The sequence below is a fragment of the Pseudophryne corroboree genome, chromosome 5 (assembly GCF_028390025.1).
Source record: "Pseudophryne corroboree isolate aPseCor3 chromosome 5, aPseCor3.hap2, whole genome shotgun sequence".
NCBI lineage: Eukaryota > Metazoa > Chordata > Amphibia > Anura > Myobatrachidae > Pseudophryne > Pseudophryne corroboree.
The window spans coordinates 170,496,746-170,524,394 of record NC_086448.1 but is presented as its reverse complement, the minus strand read 5'-3'; the positions used below and the strand labels follow the sequence as shown (position 1 = coordinate 170,524,394).

General features: G+C 48.4%; 1 protein-coding gene across 3 annotated transcripts in view; it reads left to right on the top strand.

Annotated features, from left to right (window-relative positions):
- The window catches only part of PAXIP1 (PAX interacting protein 1), a 118,927-nt gene that overhangs the window by 33,407 nt on the left and 57,871 nt on the right, over positions 1-27,649 (top strand). For all 3 annotated transcript variants that reach the window (XM_063921876.1, XM_063921875.1, XM_063921874.1), the window contains 2 exons: positions 25,146-25,267; positions 25,525-25,709. In XM_063921876.1, coding sequence (XP_063777946.1) covers positions 25,146-25,267; positions 25,525-25,709 — 307 coding nt within the window. The remainder of the gene's footprint in view (positions 1-25,145; positions 25,268-25,524; positions 25,710-27,649) is intronic.

The following is a 27,649-nucleotide window of genomic DNA, read 5'->3' as shown; positions in this document are numbered from 1 at the left end:
ATATATTCCTAAAACCCTTTATACATCAACATCCGTGTTCACTAATGGATTCGCAGAAAAGACTTTAACAAACAAAAATCATTGTAGAATAGACCTTCTTAAAATTTGTTATTCAGAATGTACTCAGAATCTGCAGAGTTCTCATACAGTTTACTTATCTGTACACATCTATTTTGTTTATATATTATGTTTTGGCCGCACTTTAGAGTGCCATAATTTCTCTTTCATCCACTAGGGGACACTGGAACAGCTTATACAGTAGGGGTGTGAAGCTTGCAACCGGAGGTGTGGCACAATCTAATAATTAAACATTGTTTGCACAGCCAGCTCCTCCCCCTTCACGCCCCTCATCCCTCAGTTTGAAAAATTGTGCCTAGGAGGTACAAGGCACTAAGGGAGCTCCTGCTCCATTACAAAATAAATAACTAAGGCTGCGTCACCCTAATGAAAAGGAGGACAAAAGTCTTGAGAATAGAGAGACAATGATCCCTACTAAAGGGGATCTGCATCTCTCCTTCAGAAAATCCAAAGCATCAGATTTTTCTTTAAACTGTGAGTACTGGTGGTAAGAGGATCCTAGATAATAGATTTAGACTAAGGGCTAAAATGAATTTACTGGGGTTTTCTCTAACGTCCTAAGTGGATGCTGGGAACTCTGTAAGGACCATGGGGAATAGCGGCTCCGCAGGAGACTGGGCACAACTAAAGAAAGCTTTAGGACTACCTGGTGTGCACTGGCTCCTCCCTCTATGACCCTCCTCCAGACCGCAGTTAGAATTTTGTGCCCGGCCGAGCTGGATGCACACTAGGGGCTCTCCTGAGCTCCTAGAAAAGAAAGTATATTTTAGGTTTTTTATTTTCAGTGAGATCTGCTGGCAACAGACTCACTGCTACACCTACCTGCTTGCAGCTAGCTTGGGCTTCTTAGGCTACTGGACACCATTAGCTCCAGAGGGATCGAACACAGACCCAGCCTCGGTCGTCCGGTCCCGGAGCCGCGCCGCCGTCCCCCTTGCAGAGCCAGAAGCAAGAAGAACGTCCAGGAAATCGGCGGCAGAAGACTCCGGTCTTCATTAAGGTAGCGCACAGCACTGCAGCTGTGCGCCATTGCTCCCTGTGCACACCACATACTCTGGTCACTGATGGGTGCAGGGTGCTGGGGGGGGGGGGGGGCGCCCTGGGCAGCAATTAGAGTACCTTAAGAGTGGCAAATCACACATAATATAGCCTAATAAGCTATATATGTGTAAAATACCCCTGCCACATTATGATTATAAGAGCGGGAGAAGTCCGCCGAAAAAGGGGCGGGGCTATCTCCCTCAGCACACTGGCGCCATTTTCTCTTCACAGTGCAGCTGGAAGACAGCTGCCCAGGCTCTCCCCTGTAGTTTTCAGGCTCAAAGGGTTAAAAAGAGAGGGGGGGCACTAAATTTAGGCGCAAATCTGTGTATTATAGCAGCTATAAGGGAAAAATCACTGTGGGTAGTGTGAATCCCTGCATTATATAGCGCTCTGGTGTGTGCTGGCATACTCTCTCTCTGTCTCCCCAAAGGACTTTGTGGGGTCCTGTCCTCAGTCAGAGCATTCCCTGTGTGTGTGCGGTGTGTCGGTACGGCTGTGTCGACATGTTTGATGAGGAGGCTTATGTGGAGGCGGAGCAGATGCCGATAAATGTGATGTCACCCCCTGCGGGGTCGACACCTGAGTGGATGGACATGTGAAAGGAATTACGTGACAGTGTCAACTCCTTGCATAAAAGGTTTGACGACATAGCAGATGTGGGACAGCCGGCTTCTCAGCCCGTGCCTGCCCAGGCGTCTCAAAAGCCATCAGGGGCCCTAAAACGCCCACTACCTCAGATGGCAGACACAGATGTCGACACGGATACTGACTCACTATGAGACTACTGTACAGTCCAATAAAGCCACCCGTTACATGATTACGGCAATAAAAAATGTGTTGCACATTTCTGATATTATCCCAGGTACCACAAAAAAGGGTATTATGTTTGGGGAGAAAAAAGCTTCCAGTGGTTTTTCCCCCATCTGATGAATTAAATGTGTGAAGAAGCGTGAGTTTCCCCCGATAAGAAACTGGTAATTTCTAAAAGGTTACTAATGGCGTACCCTTTCCCGCCAGAGGATAGGTCACGTTGGGAGACATCCCCTAGGGTGGATAAAGCGCTCACACGTCTGTCAAAGAAGGTGGCACTACCGTCTCAGGATACGGCCGCCCTAAAGGAGCCTGCAGATAGAATGCAGGAGGCTATCCTGAAGTCTGTATATACACACTCAGGCATTATATTGAGACCAGCTATTGCTTCAGCATGACTGTGCAGTGCTGCAGCTGCGTGGTCAGATTCTCTGTACCTTAGACAGGGACACTATATTGCTAACCATAGAGCATATTAAAGACGCAGTCTTATACATGAGAGATGCACAGAGGGATAATTGCCGACTGGCATCTAAAATAAACGCAATGTCCATTTCTGCCAGGAACTCGGCAGTGGACAGGTGATGCTGATTCTAAAAGGCACATGGAAGTTTTGCCTTACAAGGGTGAGGAGTTGTTTGGGGATGGTCTCTCGGACCTCGTTTCCACAGCTACTGCTGGGAAATCAACATTTTGCCCCATGTTCCCTCACAGCCAAAGAAAGCACCGTATTATCAGGTACAGTCCTTTCGGCCCCAGAAAGGCAAGCGGGTTAAAGGCGCGTCCTTTCTGCCCAGAGGCAGAGGTAGAGGGTAAAAGCTGCAGCATACAGCCAGTTCCCAGGAACAAAAGTCCTCCCCCGCTTCCTCTAAGTCCACCGCATGACGCTGGGGCTCCACAGGCGGAGCCAGGTACGGTGGGGGCCCGTCTCAAGAATTTCAGCGACCAGTGGGCTCGCTCACGGGTGGATCCCTGGATTCTACAGGTAGTATCTCAGGGGTACAAGCTGGAATTCGAGACTTCTCCCCCTCGCCGTTTCCTCAAATCTGCCTTGCCGACAGCTCCCTCAGACAGGGAGGCAGTGCTGGAGGCAATTCACAAGCTGTATTCGCAGCAGGTGATAGTCAAGGTACCCCTTCTTCAACAGGGACGGAGTTACTATTCCACAATGTTTGTGGTACCGAAACCGGACGGTTCGGTGAGACCCATTTTAAATTTTAAATCCTTGAACACTTATATACGAAGGTTCAAGTTCAAAATGGAATCGCTCAGGGCGGTTATTGCAAGCCTGGACGAAGGGGATTACATGGTATCACTGGACATCAAGGATGCTTACCTGCATGTCCCCATTTACCCCCCTCACCAGGAGTACCTCAGATTTGTGGTACAGGACTGTCATTACCAATTCCAGACGTTGCCGTTTGGTCTGTCCACGGCACCGAGGGTATTTACCAAGGTAATGGCAGAGATGATGATATTCCTTCGAAGGAAGGGAGTTATAATTATCCCGTACTTGGACGATCTCCTTATAAAGGCGAGGTCCAGGGAACAGTTGTTGATCGGAGTAGCACTAGCTGGGGCAGTGCTACAACAGCACGGCTGGATCCTGAACATTCCGAAGTCGCAGCTGGTTCCTACAACGCGTCTACTGTTCCTGGGGATGGTTCTCGACACAGAACAGAAAAAAGTGTTTCTCCCGGAGGAGAAGGCCAAGGAGTTGTCATCTCTAGTCAGAGACCTCCTAAAACCAAAACAGGTGTCTGTGCACCATTGCACGCGAGTCCTGGGAAAGATGGTGGCTTCTTACGAAGAAATTCCATTCGGAGGGTTCCATGCAAGGATCTTTCAGTGGGATCTGTTGGACAGGTGGTCCGGATCGCATCTTCAGATGCATCGGCTGATAACCCTGTCTCCAAGGGCCAGGGTGTCGCTGTTGTGATGGCTGCAGAGTGCTCATCTTCCAGAGGGCCGCAGATTCGGCATACAGGACTGGGTCCTGGTGACCACGGATGCCAGCCTTCGAGGTTGGGGGGCAGTCACACAGGGAAGAAACTTCCAAGGACAATGGTCAAGTCAGGAGACTTCCCTACACATAAATATTCTGGAACTAAGGGCCATTTGCAATGCCCTAAGTCAGGCAAGACCCCTGCTTCAAAACCAGCCGGTGCTGATCTAGTCGGACAACATCACGGCGGTCGCCCATGTAAACCGACAGGGCAGCACAAGAAGCAGGATGGCAATGGCACAAGGATTCTCCGATGGGTGGAAAATCATGTGTTAGCACTGTCAGCAGTGTTCATTCCCGGAGTGGACAACTGGGAAGCAGACTTTCTCAGCAGACACGACCTCCACCCGGGAGAGTGGGGACTTCATCCAGAAGTCTTCCAAATGATTGTACACCATTGGGAAGGGCCACAGGTGGACATGATGGCGTCCCGCCTCAACAAAAAGCTAAAATGTTATTGCGCCAGGTCAAGGGACCCTCAGGCGATAGCTGTGGACGCTCTGTTAACACCGTGGGTGTACCAGTCGGTGTATGTGTTCCTTCCTCTGCCTCTCATACCCAAGGTACTGAGAATAATAAGAAGGAGAGGAGTAAGAACTATACTCGTGGTTCCGGATTGGCCAAGAAGATCTTGGTACCCAGAACTTCAAGAAATGATCTCAGAGGACCCATGGCCTCTGCCGCTCAGACAGGACCTGCTGCAGCAGGGGCCCTGTCTGTTCCAAGACTTACCGCCGCTGGTTTGACGGCATGGCGGTTGAACACCGGATCCTAAAGGAAAAGGGCATTCCGGATAAAGTCATTCCTACGCTGATTAAGGCTAGGAAAGATGTGACCGCAAAATATTATCACCGCATATGGTGAAAATATGTTGCTTAGTGTGAGGCCAGGAAGGCCCCAACGGAGGAATTTCAACTGGGTCGATTTCTGCACTTCCTACAGTCAGGAGTGACTATGGGCCTCAAATGGGTTCCAGTAAGGTCCAGTTTTCAGCTCTGTCCATTTTCTTCCAAAAAGAACTGGCTTCATTGCCTGAAGTTCAGACTTTTGTTAAGGGAGGGCTGCATATTCAGCCCCCGTTTGTGCCTCCAGTGGCACCGTGGGATCTCAACGTGGTGTTGGATTTCCTGAAGTCGCATTGGTTTGAACCACTTAAATCCGTGGAGCTAAAATACCTCACGTGGACAGTGGTCATGCTGTTGGACTTGGCGTCGGCCAGGCGTGTATCAGAATTGGCGGCTTTGTCATGCAAATGCCCTTATCTGATTTTTCATAAGGATAGGGCGGAATTGAGGACTCGTTCCCAATTTCTCCCAAAGGTGGTTTCAGCTTTTCATTTGAACCAGCCTATTGTGGTGCCTGCGGCTACTCGTGACTTGGAGGATTCCAAGTTGCTGGACGTAGTCCGGGCCCTAAAAATCTATGTTTCCAGGACAGCTGGAGTCAGAAAGACGGACTCGCTATTTATCCTGCATGCACCCAACAAGTTGGGTGCGCCTGCTTCAAAGCAGACTATTGCTCGCTGGATCTGTAGCACGATTCAACTTGCACATTCTGCGGCTGGAGTGCCGCATCCTAAATCTGTAAAAGCCCATTCCACGAGGAAGGTGGGCTCTTCTTGGGCGGCTGCCCGAGGGGTCTCGGCTTTACAACTTTGCCGAGCAGCTACTTGGTCGGGGTCAAACACATTTGCTAAAGTCTACAAGTTTGATACCCTGGCTGAGGAGGACCTAGAGTTCGCTTATTCGGTGCTGCAGAGTCATCCGCACTCTCCCGCCCGTTTGGGAGCTTTGGTATAATCCCCATGGTCCTTACGGAGTTCCCAGCATCCACTTAGGACGTTAGAGAAAATAAGATTTTACTCACCGGTAAATCTATTTCTCGTAGTCCGTAGTGGATGCTGGGCGCCCGTCCCAAGTGCGGATTGTCTGCAATACTTGTATATAGTTATTGTTTAACTAAAGGGTTATTGTTGAGCCATCTGTTGAGAGGCTCAGTTATATTTCATACTGTTAACTGGGTATACTATCACGAGTTATACGGTGTGATTGGTGTGGCTGGTATGAGTCTTACCCGGGATTCCAAATCCTTTCCTTATTGTGTCAGCTCTTTCGGGCACAGTATCCTAACTGAGGTCTGGAGGAGGGTCATAGAGGGAGGAGCCAGTGCACACCAGGTAGTCCTAAAGCTTTCTTTAGTTTTGCCCAGTCTCCTGCGGAGCCGCTATTCTCCATGGTCCTTACGGAGTTCCCAGCATCCACTACGGACTACGAGAAATAGATTTACCGGTGAGTAAAATCTTATTTTTAATCCCACCTTAATTTTATTTCTTTTTTTAAACACATGGTGCAGGCTCATAACAGCTGGAGATGTGTAGGCTGCTTCTATTTGCATGTTTCACATGGGGTTAATGATAGCCCTCAGTGACATGTCTTCCTGCATGCTAGTGACCTGTGACAGAGGCCAGCTCCAGACTCGCACTACTTCAGAAAAGTAGCTATGCAAAAGGGAGATTTGCAGCGCAGCGTCCCCTGCCCGTCCCCCTTCCTCTGCATTCCTCTTGTAAAGATAACACCGCAGCACAGGTCCAGCGGTCAGCTCTCCTTGCGCCCTTCACTGATCACAGAGCTGGAAAGAAAAGTGCTTGTCTCCCGGCCCCCTCCTCCGCAGTCCACTGCACTATGTCAGAGCCAGTAAAGATAACATCGCGGCTATCAGCCGCAGCACAGGTCCGGCGGTCAGCTCTCCCTGCGCCCTTCACTGAACACGGCGGGGAGGGAATGTGTTTATCCCGCACCTCCCGCCGCCGGAGCAGGCACAGCGCGGTGCGGGGGGGTTGAGGGAGACGGCGGGGGAGATGAGTGAAAGACAGGGCGCTGGGGGATCTATATATATATATATATATATATATATATATATATATATATTCAGTGGTGGCCATTTTTAAACATATAAAAGGCGCCAAAGCGCTTAGCAAGGGTGAGCTAGATAATGTATACGCCCCCCATTAGTGGAGACATATTTCCTGGCGAGTCATAACAGGGGGAGGGGTTTTATAACAAACCTTGAGAGTATGTACTCCCTCTGCTGGACACTGCTATGTTAGGTCTCTGATGCAAAGGATTTTCCATATGTTTTAATCAAGCATGTTATATATATATATATTATATTTTCAAAGGACTTCTAATACAAAGATCCTGTGAAAATAAAGGGACAGACTGGATCTCAACCCCGACTCACATATGCGAGGGTTGCAACGAGGCTGGTGTTTTACTTTATTTTCTCAGTATATTGCAAAATATAGCCAGATGAATCCAGTGTACCTTGTTCCCATCATTCGTTATGGTCTTTCGTTCCTATTATAAAAGGAGAAATTTGATTCACGTCTTGATAATGACTTGCCTATCTCCTCAGCACACAGCGCCATTTTCTCTCACAGAAAAGCTGGAGAGAAGGCTCCCAGGCTCTCCCCTGCACTGCACTACAGAAACAGGGTTAAAACAGAGAGGGGGGGCACTGATTTTGGCGATATTGTATATATATAAAAGATGCTATAAGGGAGAAACACTTATATAAGGTTGTCCCTATATAATTATAGCGTTTTTGGTGTGTGCTGGCAGACTCTCCCTCTGTCTCCCCAAAGGGCTAGTGGGTCCTGTCCTCTGTCAGAGCATTCCCGGTGTGTGTGCTGTGTGTCGGTACGTGTGTGTCGACATGTATGAGGACGATGTTGGTGAGGAGGCGGAGAAATTGCCTGTAATGGTGATGTCACTCTCTAGGGAGTCGACACCGGAATGGATGGCTTATTTAGAGAATTACGTGAGAATGTCAACACGCTGCAAGGTCGGTTGACGACATGAGACGGCCGACAATCTATTAGGACCGGTCCAGGCGTCTCAGAAACACCGTCAGGGGTTTTAAAAACGCCCATTTACCTCAGTCGGTCGACACAGACACAGACACGGACACTGAATACAGTGTCGACGGTGAATAAACAAACGTATTTCTCATTAGGGCCACACGTTAAGGGCAATGAAGGAGGTGTTACGTGTTTCTGATACTACAAGTACCACAAGAAAGGGTATTATGTGGGAGTGGAAAAAACTACCTGTAGTTTTTCCTGAATCAGATAAAATAAAATGAAGTGTGTGATGATGCGTAGGGTTACCCCGATAGCAAATATTGGCGTTATACCCTTTCCCGCCAGAAATTAGGGTACGTTGGGAAACACCCCTTAGGGTGATAAGGCGCTCACACGCTTATCAAGTGGCGTTACCGTCTCCAGATACGGCCGCCCTCAAGGAGCCAGCTGATAGGAAGCTGGAAAAATATCCTAAAAAGTATATACACACATACGGTGGTTATACTGCGACCAGCGATCGCCATCAGCCTGGAGATGCAGTGCTGGGTTGGCTTGGTCGGATTCCCTGACTGAAAATATTTTATTCATGTAGAGCATTTAATAGGATGCATTCTATATATATGTATGTGAGATGCACAGAGGGATATTTGCTCTCTGGCATCAAGATAAGTGCGTTGTCCATATCTCCCAGAAGATGTCAGGGACACGACAGTGGTCAGGTGATACAGATCCCATACGGCAGATGGAAGTATTGCTGTATAAAGGGAAGGAGTTATTTGGGGGTCGGTCCATCGGACCTGGGGACCACAGCAACAGCTGGGAAATCCAACCTTTTTTACCCCAAGTTACATCTCAGCTAAAAAAGACACCGTCTTTTCAGCCTCAATCTTTCCTTTCCCATGAGGGCATGCAGGCAAAAGGCCAGTCATATCTGCCCAGACATAGAGGTAAGGGAAGTAGACTGCAGCAGGCAGCCCTTTCCCAGGAAAAGAAGCCCTCCACCGCGTCTGCCAAGTCCTCAGCATGACGCTGGGGCCGTGCAAGCGGACTCAAGGTGGGGGGGTAGTCTCAAGAGTCTCAGGGCGCAGTGGGATCACTCGCAAGTTGACCCCTAGATCGTACGAGTATTATCCCAGGGGTAAAGATTGGAGAGTCGAGACATCTTCTCCTCGCAGGTTCCTGAAGTCTGCTTTACCAACGGCTCCCTCCGACAGGGAGACAGCATTGGAAACAATTCACAAGCTGTATATCCAGCAGGTGATAATCAAAGTACCCCTCCTACGACAAGGAAAAGGGTATTATTTTTCCACACTATATTGTGGTACTGAAGCCAGACGGCTTGGTGACACATAGTCTAAATCTAAAATGTTTTGAACACTTACATAAAAGGTTCAAATCGAGATAAAGTCACTCAGAGCAGTGATAGCGAACCGGAAAAAAGGGGACTATATGGTGTCCCTGGACATCAAGGATTACCTCCATGTCCAAATTTTGTCCTTCTCATCAAGGGTACCTCTGGTTCGTGGTACAGAACTGTCAATATCAGTTTCAGACGATGCCGTTTGAATTATCCACGGCACCCCGGGCCTTTTTACCAAGGTAATGGCCGAAAAGATGTTTCTTCAAAGAAAAAAGGCATCTAAATTATCCCTTACTTGCACGACCTAAAAAGGGCAAGTTCCAGAGAACAGTTGGAGGTCGGAAGAGCACTATCTAAAGTAGTTCTTCGACGGCACGACTGGATTCTAAATATTCCAAGAATCGCAGCTGTTTTCCGACGATACGTCTGCTGTTCCTAGGGATGATTCTGGACACGGTTCAGAAAAAGGTTTTTCTTCCCGAGGAAAAAGCCAAGGAGTTATCCGACCTGTCAGGAACCTCCTAAAACCAGGAAAGGTGTCTGTACATCAATGCACAAGAGTCCTGGGAAAAATGGTGGCTTTTTACGAAGCAATTCCATTCGGCAGATTCCATGCAAGAATTTTCCAAAGGGATCTGTTGGACAAATGGTCAGGGTCGCATCCTCAGATGCACCTGCGAATAACCCTGTCGCCAAGGACAAGGGTATATCTTCTGTGGTGGTTGCAAAAGGCTCATCTATTGGAGGGCCGCAGATTCGGCATACAGGATTTGATCCTGGTGACCACGGACGCCAGCCTGAGAGGTTGGGGAGCAGTCACACAAGGAAGAAACTTCCAGGGGGTATGGACGAACCTGGAAAAGTCTCTTCACATAAACATTCTGGTACTAAGAGCAATCTAAAATGCTCTAAGCCAGGCGGAACCACTCCTGCAAGGAAAACCGGTGTTGATTCAGTCGGACAACATCACGGCGGTCGCCCATGTAAACAGACAGGGCGGCACAAGAAGCAGGAGTGCAATGGCAGAAGCTGCCAAGATTCTTCGCTGGGCGGAGAATCACGTAATAGCACTGTCAGCAGTGTTCTTCCCGGGCGTGGACAACTGGGAAGCAGACTTCCTCAGCAGACACGATATTCACCCGGGAGAGGGGGGTCTTCATCCAGAAGTCTTCCACATGCTAATAAACTGTTGGGAAAGACCAATGGTAGACATGATGGCGTCTCGCCTCAACAAGAAACTGGACAAGTATTGCGCCAGGTCAAGAGATCCACAGGCAATAGCTGTGGACGCACTGGTAACACCTTGGGTGTACAAATCAGTATATGTGTTTCCTCCTCTGCCTCTCATACCAAAGGTATTGAAGATTATACGGTGAGGAGGAGTAAGAACAATACTAGTGGCTCCGGATTGGCCAAGAAGGACTTGGTACCCGGAACTTCAAGAGTTGGTCACGGACGACCCGTGCCCTCTACTTCTGAGAAGGGACCTGCTACAACAGGGTCCCTGTCTCTTTCAAGACTTACCGCGGCTGCGTTTGACGGCATGGCGGTTGAACGCCAGATCCTAAAAGGGAAAGGCATTCCAGAAGAAGTCATTCCTACCTTGATTAAGGCAAGGAAGGAAGTCACCGCGAAACATTATCACCGCATTTGGCGAAAATATGTCGCGTGGTGCGAGGATCGGAGTGTTCCGACGGAGGAATTTCAACTGGGTCGTTTCCTACATTTCCTACAATCAGGATTGTCTATGGGTCTCAAATTGAGATCTATTAAGGTTCAAATTTCGGCCCTGTCAATATTCTTCCAAAAAGAATTGGCCTCAGTTCCTGAGGTACAGACTTTTGTTAAAGGAGTACTGCATATACAGCCTCCTGTGGTGCCTCCGGTGGCACCGTGGGATCTAAATGTAGTTTTAGATTTCCTCAAATCCCATTGGTTTGAACCATTGAAAAAGGTGGATTTTAAATATCTCACATGGAAAGTGACTATGTTACTGGCCCTGGCTTCCGCCAGGAGAGTATCTGAATTGGCGGCTTTATCTTATAAAAGCCCTTATCTAATCTTCCATTCGGATAGGGCAGAACTGAGGACTCGTCCGCATTTTCTCCCTAAGGTGGTATCAGCGTTTCACCTGAACCAACCTATTGTGGTGCCTGCGGCCACTGGCGACTTGGAGGACTCCAAGTTGTTGGACGTTGTCAGAGCCTTAAAAATATACATTTCAAGGACGGCTGAAGTCAGAAAATCTGACTCGCTGTTGATACTATATGCACCCAACAAGTTGGGTGCCCCTGCTTCTAAGCAGACGATTGCTCGTTGGATTTGTAACACAATTCAACTTGCTCATTCTGTGGCAGGCCTGCCACAGCCTAAATCTGTTAAGGCCCATTCCACAAGGAAGGTGGGCTCATCTTGGGCGGCTGCCCGAGGGGTCTCGGCATTACAATTCTGCCGAGCAGCTACGTGGTCGGGGGAAAACACGTTTGTAAAATTCTACAAATTTGATACCCTGGCAAAAGAGGACTTGGAATTCTCTCATTCGGTGCTGCAGAGTCATCCGCACTCTCCCGCCCGTTTGGGAGCTTTGGTATAATCCCCATGGTCCTTTCAGGAACCCCAGCATCCACTTAGGACGATAGAGAAAATAAGAATTTACTTACCGATAATTCTATTTCTCGGAGTCCGTAGTGGATGCTGGGCGCCCATCCCAAGTGCGGATTATCTGCAATACTGTACATAGTTATTGTTAACAAATTCGGGTTATATTGTTAAGGAGCCATCTTTAAGAGGCTCTTTCTGTTATCATACTGTTAACTGGGTTTAGATCACAAGTTGTACGGTGTGATTGGTGTGGCTGGTATGAGTCTTACCCGGGATTCAAATTGCCTCCCTTATTGTGTACGCTCGTCCGGGCACAGTACCTAACTGGAGTCTGGAGGAGGGTCATAGGGGGAGGAGCCAGTGCACACCACCTGATCTGGTAAAAGCTTTACTTTTTTGTGCCCTGTCTCCTGCGGAGCCGCTATTCCCCGGGATAGCGGCTCCGCAGGAGACAGGGCACAAAAAGTAAAGCTTTTCCGATCAGGTGGTGTGCACTGGCTCCTCCCCCTATGACCCTCCTCCAGACTCCAGTTAGGTACTGTGCCCGGACGAGCGTACACAATAAGGGAGGATTTTGAATCCCGGGTAAGACTCATACCAGCCACACCAATCACACCGTACAACTTGTGATCTAAACCCAGTTAACAGTATGATAACAGAAAGAGCCTCTTAAAGATGGCTCCTTAACAATATAACCCGAATTTGTTAACAATAACTATGTACAGTATTGCAGATAATCCGCACTTGGGATGGGCGCCCAGCATCCACTACGGACTCCGAGAAATAGAATTATCGGTAAGTAAATTCTTATTTTCTCTATCGTCCTAAGTGGATGCTGGGGTTCCTGAAAGGACCATGGGGATTATACCAAAGCTCCCAAACGGGCGGGAGAGTGCGGATGACTCTGCAGCACCGAATGAGAGAATTCCAAGTCCTCTTTTGCCAGGGTATCAAATTTGTAGAATTTTACAAACGTGTTTTCCCCCGACCACGTAGCTGCTCGACAGAATTGTAATGCCGAGACCCCTCGGGCAGCCGCCCAAGATGAGCCCACCTTCCTTGTGGAATGGGCCTTAACAGATTTAGGCTGTGGCAGGCCTGCCACAGAATGAGCAAGTTGAATTGTGTTACAAATCCAACGAGCAATCGTCTGCTTAGAAGCAGGGGCACCCAACTTGTTGGGTGCATATAGTATCAACAGCGAGTCAGATTTTCTGACTTCAGCCGTCCTTGAAATGTATATTTTTAAGGCTCTGACAACGTCCATTTGATTTCCATTTTGATTCCAAAATTATTTTTTAAAGAATTAAATGACGTGTGTGATGAAGCGTGGGGTGCCCCGATAAAAAACTGCTAATTTCAAAGAAGTTATTGGCTTTATACCCTTTCCCGCCAGAGGTTAGGGAGCGCTGGGAAACACCTCCTAGGGTGGACAAAGCGCTAACACGCTTATCAAAACAAGTGGCGTTACCCTCTCCTGAGACGGACGCACTTAAAGATCCATCAGATAGGAGGATGGAAAATATCCAAAAAGGTATATACACACATGCAGGTGTTATACTACGACCAGCTATTGCGACTGCCTGGATGTGCAGTGCTGGGGTAGTTTGGTCAGAGTCCCTGATCGAAAATATTGATACCCTGGACAGGGACAATATTTTACTGTCGTTAGAACAAATAAAGGATGCATTTCTTTATATGCGTGATGCACAGAGAGATATCTGCACACTGGCATCACGGGTAAGTGCTATGTCCATTTCGGCCAGAAGAGCTTTATGGACACGACAGTGGACAGGCGATGCGTAGAGGAGTTATTTGAGGTCGGTCTATCGGATTTGGTGGCCACGGCTACGGCCGGGAAATCCACCTTTCTACCTCAAGTCACTCCCCAACAGAAAAAGGCACCGACCTTTCAACCGCAGCCCTTTCGTTCCTTTAAAAATAAGAGAGCAAAGGGCTATTCATATCTGCCACGAGGCAGAGGACGAGGGAAGAGACAGCAACAGGCAGCTCCTTCCCAGGAACAGAAGCCCTCCCCGGCTTCTACAAAAGCCTCAGCATGACGCTGGGGCTTCGCAAGCGGACTCGGGGGCGGTAGGCGGTCGTCTCAAAAATTACAGCGCGCAGTGGGCTCACTCGCAGGTAAATCCCTGGATCCTGCAGATAATATCTCAGGGGTACAGGTTGAAATTAGAGACAGAGCCACCTCGCCGTTTCCTGAAGTCTGCTTTACCAACGTCCCCCTCAGAAAGGGAGACGGTTTTGGAAGCCATTCACAAGCTGTATTCTCAGCAGGTGATAGTCAAGGTACCTCTTCTACAACAAGGGAAGGGGTATTATTCCACTCTATTTGTGGTACCGAAGCCGGATGGCTCGGTAAGGCCTATTCTAAATCTGAAGTCCTTGAACCTATACATAAAGAAGTTCAAGTTCAAGATGGAGTCACTCAGAGCAGTGATAGCGAACCTGGAAGAAGGGGACTTTATGGTATCCTTGGACATCAAGGATGCGTATCTCCACGTTCCAATTACCCCTCACACCAGGGGTACCTCAGGTTCGTTGTACAAAACTGTCACTATCAGTTTCAGACGCTGCCGTTTGGTTTGTCCACGGCACCTCGGGTCTTTACAAAGGTAATGGCCGAGATAATATTTCTTCTTCGAAGAAAAGGCGTATTAATTATCCCATACTTGGACGATCTCCTAATAAGGGCAAGGTCCAGAGAACAGCTAGAGATGGGTTTAGCACTATCTCAAGAGGTGCTAAAGCAGCACGGATGGATTCTGAATATTCCAAAATCCCAATTAATGCCGACAACTCGTCTGCTGTTCCTGGGGATGATTCTGGACACAGTTCAGAAAAAGGTTTTTCTTCCCGAAGAAAAAGCCAAGGAGTTATCTGACCTGGTCAGGAACCTCCTAAAACCAGGAAAGGTGTCTGTACATCAATGCACAAGAGTCCTGGGAAAAAAATGGTAGCTTCTTACGAAGCAATCCCTTTCGGCAGATTCCATGCAAAGGGATCTGTTGGACAAATGGTCAGGGTCGCATCTTCAGATGCACCTGCGGATAACCCTGTCGCCGAGGACAAGGGTATCCCTTCTGTGGTGGTTGCAGGAGGCTCATCTATTGGAGGGCCGCAGATTCGGCATACAGGATTGGATCCTGGTGACCACGGATGCCAGCCTGAGAGGCTGGGGAGCAGTCACACAGGGAAGAAATTTCCAGGGAGTGTGGTCGAGCCTGAAAAAGTCTCTTCACATAAGCATTCTGGAACTAAGAGCAATCTACAATGCTCTAAGCCAGGCGGAACCTCTGCTTCAAGGAAGACCGGTGTTGATCCAGTCGGACAACATCACGGCAGTCGCCCATGTAAACAGACAGGGCGGCACAAGAAGCAGGAGGGCAATGGCAGAAGCTGCCAGGATCCTTCGCTGGGCGGAGAATCACGTGATAGCACTGTCAGCAGTATTCATCCCGGGCGTGGACAACTGGGAAGCAGACTTCCTCAGCAGACACGACCTTCACCCGGGAGAGTGGGGACTTCATCCAGAAGTTTTCCACATGCTATTAAACCGTTGGGTAAAACCAATGGTGGACATGATGGCGTCTCGCCTCAACAAAACACTGGACAGGTATTGCGCCAGGTCAAGAGATCCGCAGGCAATAGCTGTGGACGCGCTGGTAACACCTTGGGTGTACCAGTCGGTATATGTGTTTCCTCCTCTGCCTCTCATACCAAAGGTATTGAGGATTATACGGCAAAGAGGAGTAAGACTAGTGGCTCCGGATTGGCCAAGAAGGACTTGGTACCCGGAACTTCAAGAGATGGTCACGGACGATCCGTGGCCTCTACTTCTGAGAAGGGACCTGCTTCAGCAGGGTCCTTGTCTTTTTCAAGACTTACCGCGGCTGCGTTTGACGGCATGGCGTTGAATGCCAGATCCTAAAAGGAAAAGGCATTCCAGAAGAAGTCATTCCTACCTTGATAAAGGCAAGGAAGGAAGTCACCGCGAAGCATTATCGCCGTATTTGGCGAAAATATGTTGCGTGGTGCGAGCAGCGGAGTGCTCCGATGGAGGAATTTCAACTGGGTCGTTTTCCTACATTTCCTGCAATCAGGATTGTCTATGGGTCTCAAATTGGGATCTATTAAGGTTCAAATTTCGGCCCTATCAATATTCTTCCACAAAGAATTGGCCTCAGTCCCTGAGGTCCAGATTTTTATCAAAGGAGTACTGCATATACAGCCTCCTGTGGTGCCTAAGGTGGCACCGTGGGATCTAAATGTAGTTTTAGATTTCCTCAAATCCAATTGGTTTGAACCACTAAAGAATGTGGATTTGAAATATCTCACAGGGAAAGTGACTATGTTACTGGCCCTGGCTTCGGCCGGGAGAGTATCTGAACTGGCGGCTTTGTCTTATAAAAGCCCTTATTTAATTTTCCATTCGACATAGGGCAGAGCTGCGGACGCGTCCGCATTTTCTCCCTAAGGTGGTATCAGCGTTTCACCTGAACCAGCCTATTGTAGTGCCTGCGGCTACAGACGACTTGAAGGACTCCAAGTTGTTGGACGTTGTCAGAGCCTTAAAAATATACATTTAAAGGACGGCTGGAGTCAGAAAATCTGACTCGCTGTTTATACTGTATGCACCCAACAAGTTGGGTGCACCTGCTTCTAAGCAGTCGATTGCTCGTTGGTTTTGTAACAAAATTCAACTTGTACATTCTGTGGCAGGCCTGCCACAGCCTAAATCTGTTAAGGCCCATTCCGCAAGGAAGGTGGGCTCATCTTGGGCGGCTGCCCGAGGGGTCTCGGCATTACAACTCTGCCGAGCAGCTACGTGGTCAGGGGAGAACACGTTTGTAAATTTTTACAAATTTGATACCCTGGCAAAGGAGGACCTGGAGTTCTCTCATTCGGTGCTGCAGAGTCATCCGCACTCTCCCGCCCGTTTGGGAGCTTTGGTATAATCCCCATGGTCCTTTCAGGAACCCCAGCATCCACTTAGGACGATAGAGAAAATAAGAATTTACTTACCGATAATTCTATTTCTCGGAGTCCGTAGTGGATGCTGGGCGCCCATCCCAAGTGCGGATTATCTGCAATACTTGTACATAGTTATTGTTAACTAATTCGGGTTATTGTTTAGGAAGCCATCTTTCAGAGGCTCCTCTGTTATCATACTGTTAACTGGGTTTAGATCACAAGTTGTACGGTGTGATTGGTGTGGCTGGTATGAGTCTTACCCGGGATTCAAAATCCTCCCTTATTGTGTACGCTCGTCCGGGCACAGTACCTGGCTGGAGTCTGGAGGGGGGTCATGGGGGGAGGAGCCAGTGCACACCACCTGACCTGTAAAAGCTTTGCTTTTGTGCCCTGTCTCCTGCGGAGCCGCTGTTCCCCTTATAATTATTATAATGTTCAACTTTAATTTAATTTAATGCTATTCCATTATTCATAATAGATTGTCGGCCGTCTCATGTCGTCAACCGACCTTGCAGCGTGTTGACATTCTCACGTAATTCTCTAAATAAGCCATCCATTCCGGTGTCGACTCCCTAGAGAGTGACATCACCATTACAGGCAATTTCTCCACCTCCTCACCAACATCGTCCTCATACATGTCGACACACACGTACCGACACACAGCACACACACCGGGAATGCTCTGACAGAGGACAGGACCCACTAGCCCTTTGGGGAGACAGAGGGAGAGTCTGCCAGCACACACCAAAAACGCTATAATTATATAGGGACAACCTTATATAAGTGTTTCTCCCTTATAGCATCTTTTATATATATACAATATCGCCAAAATCAGTGCCCCCCCTCTCTGTTTTAACCCTGTTTCTGTAGTGCAGTGCAGGGGAGAGCCTGGGAGCCTTCTCTCCAGCTTTTCTGTGAGAGAAAATGGCGCTGTGTGCTGAGGAGATAGGCCCCGCCCCTTTTTCGGCGGGCTCGTCTCCCGCTATTTTTGAAGTTAGGCAGGGGTTAAATATCTCCATATAGCCTCTGTGGGCTATATGTGAGGTATTTTTTGCCTCTAATAAGGTTTTTATTTGCCTCTCAGAGCGCCCCCCCCAGCGCTCTGCACCCTCAGTGACTGTTGTGTGAAGTGTGCTGAGAGGAAAATGGCGCACAGCTGCAGTGCTGTGCGCTACCTTTATGAAGACTCAGGAGTCTTCAGCCGCCGATTTTGGACCTCTTCTCTCTTCAGCGTCTGCAAGGGGGCCGGCGGCGCGGCTCCGGTGACCATCCAGGCTGTACCTGTGATCGTCCCTCTGGAGCTAGTGTCCAGTAGCCAAGCAGCAAATCCACTCTGCACGCAGGTGAGTTCACTACTTCTCCCCTAAGTCCCTCGTTGCAGTGATCCTGTTGCCAGCAGGACTCACTGTAAAGTAAAAAACCTAAGCTAAACTTTCTCTAAGCAGCTCTTTAGGAGAGCCACCTAGATTGCACCCTTCTCGTTCGGGCACAAAATCTAACTGGAGTCTGGAGGAGGGTCATAGGGGGAGGAGCCAGTGCACACCACCTGATCTGGTAAAAGCTTTACTTTTTTGTGCCCTGTCTCCTGCGGAGCCGCTATCCCCCATGGTCCTTTCAGGAACCCCAGCATCCACTACGGACTCCGAGAAATAGAATTATCGGTAAGTAAATTCTTATTATCGGACCTACCGGCTTCTCCCCCAGGAAGGGAGATAATATTAAATACAATTCACACATTGTATCTCCAACAGGTGGTGCTCAAGGTTCCCCTCCTGCAACAAGGAAGGCGATATGACTCAACCTTGGCTGTAGTCCCGAAACCGTACGGTTCGGTCAGACCTATTTTTAAAAATTAAAATCTCTGAACCTATACGGGAAAAGGTTCAAATTTAAAGTGGAATCGCCCAGAGCGATCATCGCCAGTCTGGAAGGGAGGGATTTGATGGTGTATCTAAACATAAAGGATGCATACCTTCATGTTCCCATTTATCCACCCCATCAGGCGTACCTGACAATTGCGGTACAGGATTGTCATTACCAATTTCAGGGTAATTGGCGGAAATAATGGTGCTCCTACGCAAGCAAGGAGTCACAGTTGTCCCATACTTGGACGATCTCCTAATAAAGGCGAGATCAAAAGAGCAGTTGTTGAACAGCGTGTCACTTTCGCTGAAGGTGTCACAGCAACACGGCTGGATTCTCAATTTCCCGAGGTCACAGTTGGTTCCTATAACTCGTCTGCCCTTCTTGGGTATGATTCTGGATACAGACCAGAAATGGGTTTACCTTCAGATAGAGAAGGCCCAGGAACTCATGACTCTGGTCAGGGACCTACTGAAACCAAGACAGGCGTCAGTGCATCACTGCACTCGAGTCCTGGGAAAAACATTCCCTTCAGCAGGTTCCATGCGAGGACTTTCCAATGGGACCTACTGGACAAGTGGTCCGGGTCACATCTACAGAATCATCAGTTGATCACCCTATCCCCCAGGGCCAGGGTATCTCTCCTGTGGTGGCTGCAGAGTGCTCACCTTCTAGAGGGCCGCAGATTCGGCATTCAGGACTAGATCCTGGTGACCACGGATGCGAGCCTCCGAGGTTGGGGAGCAGTCACACAGGGAAGTAATTTCCAAGGTCTTTGGTCAAGTCAAGAAACTTGTCTTCACATCAACATATTGGAACTAAGGGCCATATACAACGCCCTAAGTCAAGCGGAGACTTTTCTTCGCGACCAGCCAGTTCTGACCCAGTCAGACGTCACTGCAGTAGCTCATGTAAACCGCCAAGACGGCACAAGGAGCAGAGTGGCGATGGCGAAATCCACCAGAATTCTTCGCTGGGCGGAGAATCATGTAAGAGCACTGTCAACAGTGTTCATTCCGGAAGTGAACAACTGGGAAGCAGACTTCCTCACCAGACATACATCCTGGAGAGTGGAGACTTCATCAGGAAGTCTTCGCACAGATTGCAGTTCGGTGGGGACTGCCACAGATAGACAGGATGGCGTCCCGCCTCAACAAAAAGCTGCAGAGTTATTGTGCCTGGTCAAGAGACCCTCAGGCAGTAGCGGTAGACGCCCTAGTGACACCGTGGGTGTTCCAGTCAGTCTATGTATTTCCTCCTCTTCCTCTCATACCCAACGGTTGAGAATAATAAGAAAAAGGAGGAGTGAGAACAATCCTCATTGTTCCAGATTGGCCACGAAGGATCTGGTATCCGGATCTGCAGGAAATGCTTACAGAAAATCCGTGGCCTCTTCCTCCTAAGGCAGGACCTGTTGCAACAGGGCCCATGCCTGTTCCAAGACTTACCGCGGCTGCGTTTGACGGCATGGCGGTTGAACGCCGGATCCTAGCGGAAAAAGGCATTCCGGATGAGGTCATTCCTACGCTGATAAAGGCTAGGGAGGACGTGACCTCTTAACATTATCACCGTATCTGGTGAAAATATGTTTCTTGGTGTGAGGCCAGGAATGCTCCTACGGAAGAATTCCATCTGGGCCGTTTCCTTCACTTCCTACAAACTGGAGTGAATTTGGGCCTAAAACTTAGGCTCCATTAAGGTTCAGATTTTGGCCCTACCCATTTTCTTTCAAAAAGAGTTGGCTTCTCTACCAGAAGTTCAGACGTTTGTAAAAGGAGTGCTGAGTATTCAGTCTCTTTTTGTGCCTCCGGTGGCACCTTGGGATCTTAACGTGGTGTTAAGTTTCCTAAAGTCACACTGGTTTGAACCACTTAGAACGGCGACGTTAAAATATCTCACGTGGAAGGTGGTCATGTTATTAGCCTTGGCTTCGGCTAGAGGTGTGTCAGAATTAGCGGCTTTGTCACATAAAAGCCCCTATCTGGTTTGCCATATGGATAGAGCAGATTTGCGGACCCGTCCACAATTTCTGCCGAAAGTGGTTTCATCTTTTCATATGAACCAACCTATTGTGGTGCCTGTGGCTACTCGTGACTGGGAGGATTCCGAGTTGTTTGATGTGGTCAGGGCTTTGAAGGTTTATGTAGCCAGAACGGCTAGGGTCAGGAAAACAGAGTAGTTGTTTATCCTGTATGCATCCAACAAGCTGGGTGCTCCTGCTTCAAAGCAAACTATTGCTCGATGGATCTGTAACACGATTCAGCAGGCTCATTCTGCGGCTGGATTGCCGCTGCCAAAATCAGTAAAGGCCCATTCCACTAGGAAGGTGGGCTCTTCTTGGGCGGCTGCCCGAGGGGTCTCGGCATTACAACTTTGCCGAGCGGCTACTTGGTCAGGTTCAAACACTTTTGCAAAGTTCTACAAGTTTGATACACTGGCTGAGGAGGACCTCTTATTTGCTCAATCGGTGCTGCATAATCATCCGCACTCTCCCGCCCGTTTGGGAGCTTTGGTATAATCCCCATTGTCCTTACGGAGTCACCAGCATCCACTAGGACGTTAGAAAAAATAAGATTTTACTTACCGGTAAATCTATTTCTCGTATTCCGTAGTGGATGCTGGGCGCCCGTCCCAAGTGCGGACTTCTTCTGCAATACTTGTATATAGTTATTGCTTCAATAAGGGTTATGTTATGGTTGCATCAGGGTTTGACCTGATGCTCTGTTGTTTGTCATACTGTTAACTGGTTGTTATCACATGTTATACGGTGTGATTGGTGTGGCTGGTATGAATCTTGCCCTGGATTACCAAAATCCTTTCCTTGTACTGTCAGCTCTTCTGGGCACAGTTTCTCTAACTGGGGTCTGGAGGAGGGGCATAGAGGGAGGAGCCAGTGCACACCAGAACCTAAATTCTTTCTTAAAGTGCCTATGTCTCCTGCAGAGCCCGTCTATCCCCATGGTCCTTACGGAGTCCCCAGCATCCACTACGGACTACGAGAAATAGATTTACCGGTAAGTAAAATCTTATTTTCCCTGGGCGGGTAAGTTTTTCTTGTTCCACAAATCAGACAAGTGGATTTCACAGCGGAAGAATCAATCATTCTGCCTACCAGGTATCCTAGTGATATGCCAATGGGCAGTAGTCTGGGTAAACAAGATTAATTCCCAGGGCTACAAGATAGACTTTCATCCACGCCCTCACAATCAATTCTTTACAACAGAATTGCCTCGGTGTCCGCTGAAGGCAGGAGCACTACAAATGGCAATTCAAAAGCTACGGCTCACAAATATAAGTTTTCCAGTTCCGGATTCTCAAAGAGGGACAGGTTATTCAAATCTTTTTGAGTTACCAAACAAAACCGGACTAGTCGGTCAGACCAATTCCTCAATTTAAACTTTGAAACCGATTTCTAACGGTTTACAGATTCAGGAAGTGGTGTCCATGGACATAGAGGATGCATACCTTCATCTACAGATTTGGACTTCTCACCAAGCGTGCTTATGATTCGCGTTGGAGAAGAGTCCTTTCTGGTTCAGGGCTTTGCTTGTGGCCTATCATCAGACTGAGACTTGCTACAAGGATTATTAAGAGCCATGGCTCAGTGGACCAATGCTAGAGTGCACTTAGCATAAGGTCTTAGGTTCGAATCCAACTCCGGAATACCTTCCTTGGACAATCTGCTAATCAAGGCCCATTCTCAAACACCTGATCAGGGATACTCAGACAACACATCAATTTTTTCATTCAAACGGCTGGATTGTGAAGTTCAAGAAATCCAACCTGATACCACTGCAGAGGTTTCAATTCCTAGGCCTGATACTAGACACAAGGCAATTGAGGGTGTTTCTCCCAGAGAACAAGATCCAAGACATGAGGAAAATTAAGGATTAGGCATTTATATATATATAAAAAAAAATAAAAAAAACCACACCGTTTCCTTCTACATTACCTTCACGAACAATTTGTTTGTTGCCACAGGCCAGGACCTCATTACTTTGGTGGTCGTTACACAAGAATCTTGCAGCAGGCAAGAGATCCGGCGTTTGGGATTGGAGGATTCTCACAAAGGAGGCCAGTCTCAGAAGTTGGGGTGCCGTCCTGGAGGGTATCCTTTTCAGTACAGTTGCACGTCACAGGAGAGTAGTCTACCCATAAACATTCTAGAACTGAGAGCAGTTTACAAATCTCTTCTCTTAGCCGAGGACCTGGTGAAGGGGTAACACCTGAAGATAGTCAGAGGATGGCATTAAAAGGAAGTCACAAATATCTGTTGTGCGCAGAAAGGCGCAACATCGTCCTCTCGGCGACGGTCATTCCAGGAGTGGAAAACTGGGAAGCGGGTTATCTTAGTCGCCAGTACATGCATCCAGGAGAGTGGGTCTAACCCACACGTCTTCGAGATGATGGTGAGGAGATAGGGCCTACCTCAGGGTGACCTAACGGCCTCTCGATAAAACTATCAGCTGCCCAGGTATGTGACCAGGACGAGAGATCCAGCAGTGGAAGGAGTGGACGCACTGTCACTTCCTTGGTCTTACAGAAGAGTTTACGTCTTCCCACCATTTACTCTCATACCCAGAGTACTGAAGAAGGCAAAATGGGAAAGAGTGTGGGCAATCCTCACTGCACCAGACTGCGGGGCGCAGGAGTTGGTACTCGGGGGGGCTACTAGCGAAAGATCCCTGGAGCCTACTTCAGAGTGAAGTCCTGCTGTCACAGGGGCCGTTCCTCCACCCGGTCCTGACCAGGTTGCGTTTAACTGCATGGCTACTGTGACCCGGATCTTGAGAAAATGAGGGATGCCAAGGGTGGCTATTCCTACAATGTTAGCAGTTCGGAAGCCAGTCACGGCCATGCACTACTACAGAATAAGGTGAAGATACATGGACTGGTGTCCGGAACGGGTGGGATTCGAAAGAATTCCAACTGTCTCGGTTTTTTTTTTTTTTTTTTTTTTTCTGTTTTCTCCAAGACTGTTTGGATGGAGGCCTACGTTTAGTTCCCTTTGAAGGTTCAGATTTCGTCTCTCTCCATTCTATTTCACCAACACCTAGCATCCTTACAGGAAGTTCAGACTTTCTTACAGGGAGTTCTGAGGATACAACCTCCTTTCCGTCCTCCCACGGCGCCGTGGGATCTGAACTTGGTGTTGGCATATTTAAAATCAACCATTTAAGCGAGAGCACAATTGAAATCTCTCTCTTAGACGGGCACACTGTTACTTGCCTTGGGGTCGGCCAGACGGGTCTCTTTAGTTGGGAGCCTTATTGTGTAAGAGTCCTTTTCAAATTTTCCATAAGATAGGGCAGAACTCTGTACGAGAGCAGAGTTTTCTTCGTAAGGTAGTTTCGGGGTTTTCAAGATGTTGCAGATGGGTACCTGTCTTGGGACGTTGTAAGAGCTCTAGGGATATACGTTCAGGTTAGGTCGTCCATCAGAAAGTCGGAACATTTGGTTGTTTCTTTCTGATGGTCCAAAGGAGGGTTGGCCAGCATCTCAACAAACTCTGGCCAGATGGATTAGGCTTGCCATCGGGCAAGCATACTTATCCTGTGGTAAACGGGTTCCGTTTCAGGTTGGTGCCCATACCACCAGCTCAGGTGGTGCCTCATGAGCGGCTGCCCGTGGTGCCTCTACTACTCAGCTTTGCAGACAACGTGGTCGTCAGCACACACGTTCACGAGATTCTACTAGTTTGATACGGTTGCGTCCGGAGATTCAAAGTTTGGACGCTTAGTTTTGCAGGACACTGACAGCATTCCCACCCTTGGGAGTAACTTTGGGACGTCCCCTACTGTATAAGCTGTTCCAGTGTCCCCTAGTGGATGAAAGAGAAAAGAGGATTTTGGTACTTACCGATAAATCCATTTTTCTGAATCCTCTAGGGGACACTGGACGCCCGCCTCGGTGCTGTCAAATCTGCTGTGTTCAAGGTTCTTGTTAGACAGTTTGTGCAAACAGCGTTAGTTTTCTGTTAACAGAGTTCTTGGATGCTGTTTGATATATTGTACGGTGGGCTCCTCGCCATTGGTTTGTAGTCTCATGTCCTATTCTCTCCGTCAAATTTTCCAAACTGAGAAGTGAGGGGCGTGAAGGGGGAGGAGCCGGCTGTGCAGACAATGTTTAATTTTTAGATTGTGCCACACCTCTGGTTGCAAGCTTCACACCCCTACTGTATAAGCTGTTCCAGTGTCCCCTAGAGCACAGGTTCTCAAACTCGGTCCTCAGGACCCCACACAGTGCATGTTTTGCAGGTCTCACAGAATCACAAGTGAAATAATTAGCTCCACCAGCAGACCATTTAAAATGTGTTAGTGAGTAATTAATACACCTGTGCACTTGATGGGTGACCTGCAAAACATGCACTGTGTGGGGTCCTGAGGACCGAGTTTGAGAACCACTGCCCTAGAGGATTCAGAGAAATGGATTTATCGGTAAGTACCAAAATCTTCTTATTACCATCAACATTTTTAGAACAACAACTCAAGTATGGGAATTAATAAAATAAATTTTTGTTCTATTTCCAGATCATTTCAGTGACTGGGTTTGTGGACAGTGATAGAGATGACCTCAAGCTGATGGCCTATTTGGCAGGTGCCAAATACACTGGGTATCTGTGTCGCAGCAACACTGTTCTCATTTGTAGAGAGTAAGTAACACAACTTCAAGTAATTTTGTTACCTTAACTACTTAATAAGATGTCCACTGATGGTCTGGCTTGGCAAATCAAACTGCAGGGGCAGGCGCTTTTACGAGGCCGTCTGTAACTCTGCAAATTGACTGCTAAACCGTGTATTGATTGTTGGCTGATTCTTACAGCCCAATAACAACTGAGCTTGATGTACTGTATGGCTAGCAGACAAGTCTGTTACTGTGTTGTCCCTAACATTACTTTTTATATATTAGGCCCAGTGGTATGAAGTATGAGAAGGCTAAAGAATGGAGAATACCCTGTGTCAATGCTCTATGGCTTTGTGACATTTTACTTGGAAATTTTGAAGCCTTGCGCCAAATTCAAAACAACCGGTACACAGTGTTTACCCTTCAAGATCCACTTGCTCCTTCATCGCATCTGGTTTCAAATCTCCTTGGTATGATTTTCTTTGCGTTTTACTGTGATATTTTTTTTTTCCCCAGTGTTTAAAAAGGTATTATCTTGGTGCTATAAACGGAAAGTCACTTACAGATAATTGTTAGCAAACTGCTATGCAAAAATAAATTTTGTCAAACCATTTGTTTTTGTTTATAGTGCAGGTGCCTCTACCCTGTGACTTTGCATCTGTCATTTCTGCAGCAGGGTACATTGGTTTCCACAGGAAAATATCGGGGTGTAGAGTGGATCTTGAGCCAGAGGCACCAACAGGCTAAAGCTTTAGGCTGTCCCAGGATGAATTGGGGCCTCTATAACTCCGCCTCCAGGCACTGAGAGCTCAGTTTCAAGTTGGTGCCTGCAGCAGCTGGTCACCTAACAGGAGGGCTGCACTGGGCAGTCCTGAAAAAGCTTTCTGACAGAAGACTACTTCTCTGGGCTGGCAGCGCTGTATGTCAAAGTGACACTTCAGTGCTGCAGCTCCATCACCTCCCAAGCGGCGTCGCATACTCCCGCGGCCCAGTTCCTGGGTACTTGCGGTGGAGACGTCCCAGCTAAGGCCCACAGTCACAGGCTGCTCTCCTGGTTCGCGTGGCTGCTACTGAAGGAGGTAAGGGTACCCCAAGAGGGACCCGCCATTAAATTGCATTCCGTCCACGACCTAGGGAGACGGGTCGAGGACAGTGTCACCGAGCAGGGACCCCACTAGACCACCGGGGCGTCTGAGTACAGGTCGGGTGTACTAACACCCAATTGAATAAGGCGCACAGTACCTGGGGTGGAAGTCCAGCATAGGGGAGGTGGAGCTTAACCTGTAGCCCTGGCCCAGGGCACCATCTCCTTGCAGATTTCCTGCCCTGGAGCTGCCTCACATTCTCCCTCAATCCCTGACTGAGACGCTCAGCGCCATCTTCTGAGCATAGGTGTGGCTGGTCTCCGAAACTTCAGGGCAAGGTCTCCCTTGTAAAGCCACCTGTATACAGCGCTGTCTTTACAAACACTTAAGTATCCTACATGTTTCTCTGACGTCCTAAGTGGATGCTGGGACTCCGTAAGGACCATGGGGAATAGCGGCTCCGCAGGAGACTGGGCACAACTAAAAGAAAGCTTTAGTCTAACTTGTGTGCACTGGCTCCTCCCACTATGACCCGACTCCAGTTAGAATCTTGTGCCCGGCTGAGCTGGATGCACACTAGGGGCTCTCCTGAGCTCCTAGAAAGAAGTGGACAACTGGGAAGCAGACTTCCTCAGCAGGCACGACCTCCACCCGGGAGAGTGGGGACTTCATCCAGAAGTCTTCCAACTGATTGTAAACCGTTGGGAAAGGCCACAGGTGGACATGATGGCGTCCCGCCTAAACAAAAAGCTAGAAAGATATTGGCCAGGTCAAGAGACCCTCAGGCGATAGCTGCGGACGCTCTAGTGACACCGTGGGTGTACCGGTCGGTTTATGTGTTCCCTCCTCTTCCTCTCCTCTTCCTCTCATACCAAAGGTACTGAGGATAATAAGGAGAAGAGGAGTAAGAACTATACTCATTGTTCCGGATTGGCCAAGAAGAGCTTGGTACCCGGAACTTCAAGAAATGATCTCAGAGGACCCATGGCCTCTGCCGCTCAGACAGGACCTGCTGCAGCAGGGGCCCTGTCTGTTCCAAGACTTACCGCGGCTGCGTTTGACGGCATGGCGGTTGAACGCCGGATCCTGAAGGAAAAGGGCTTTCCGGAGGAAGTCATTCCTACGCTGATTAAAGCTAGGAAAGAAGTGACCGCGAACCATTATCACCGCATTTGGCGAAAATATGTTGCGTGGTGTGAGGCCAGGAAGGCCCCACCGGAAGAATTTCAGCTGGGCCGTTTCCTGCACTTCCTACAGTCAGGGGTGACTATGGGCCTAAAATTGGGTTCCATTAAAGTCCAGATTTCGGCTCTATCGATTTTCTT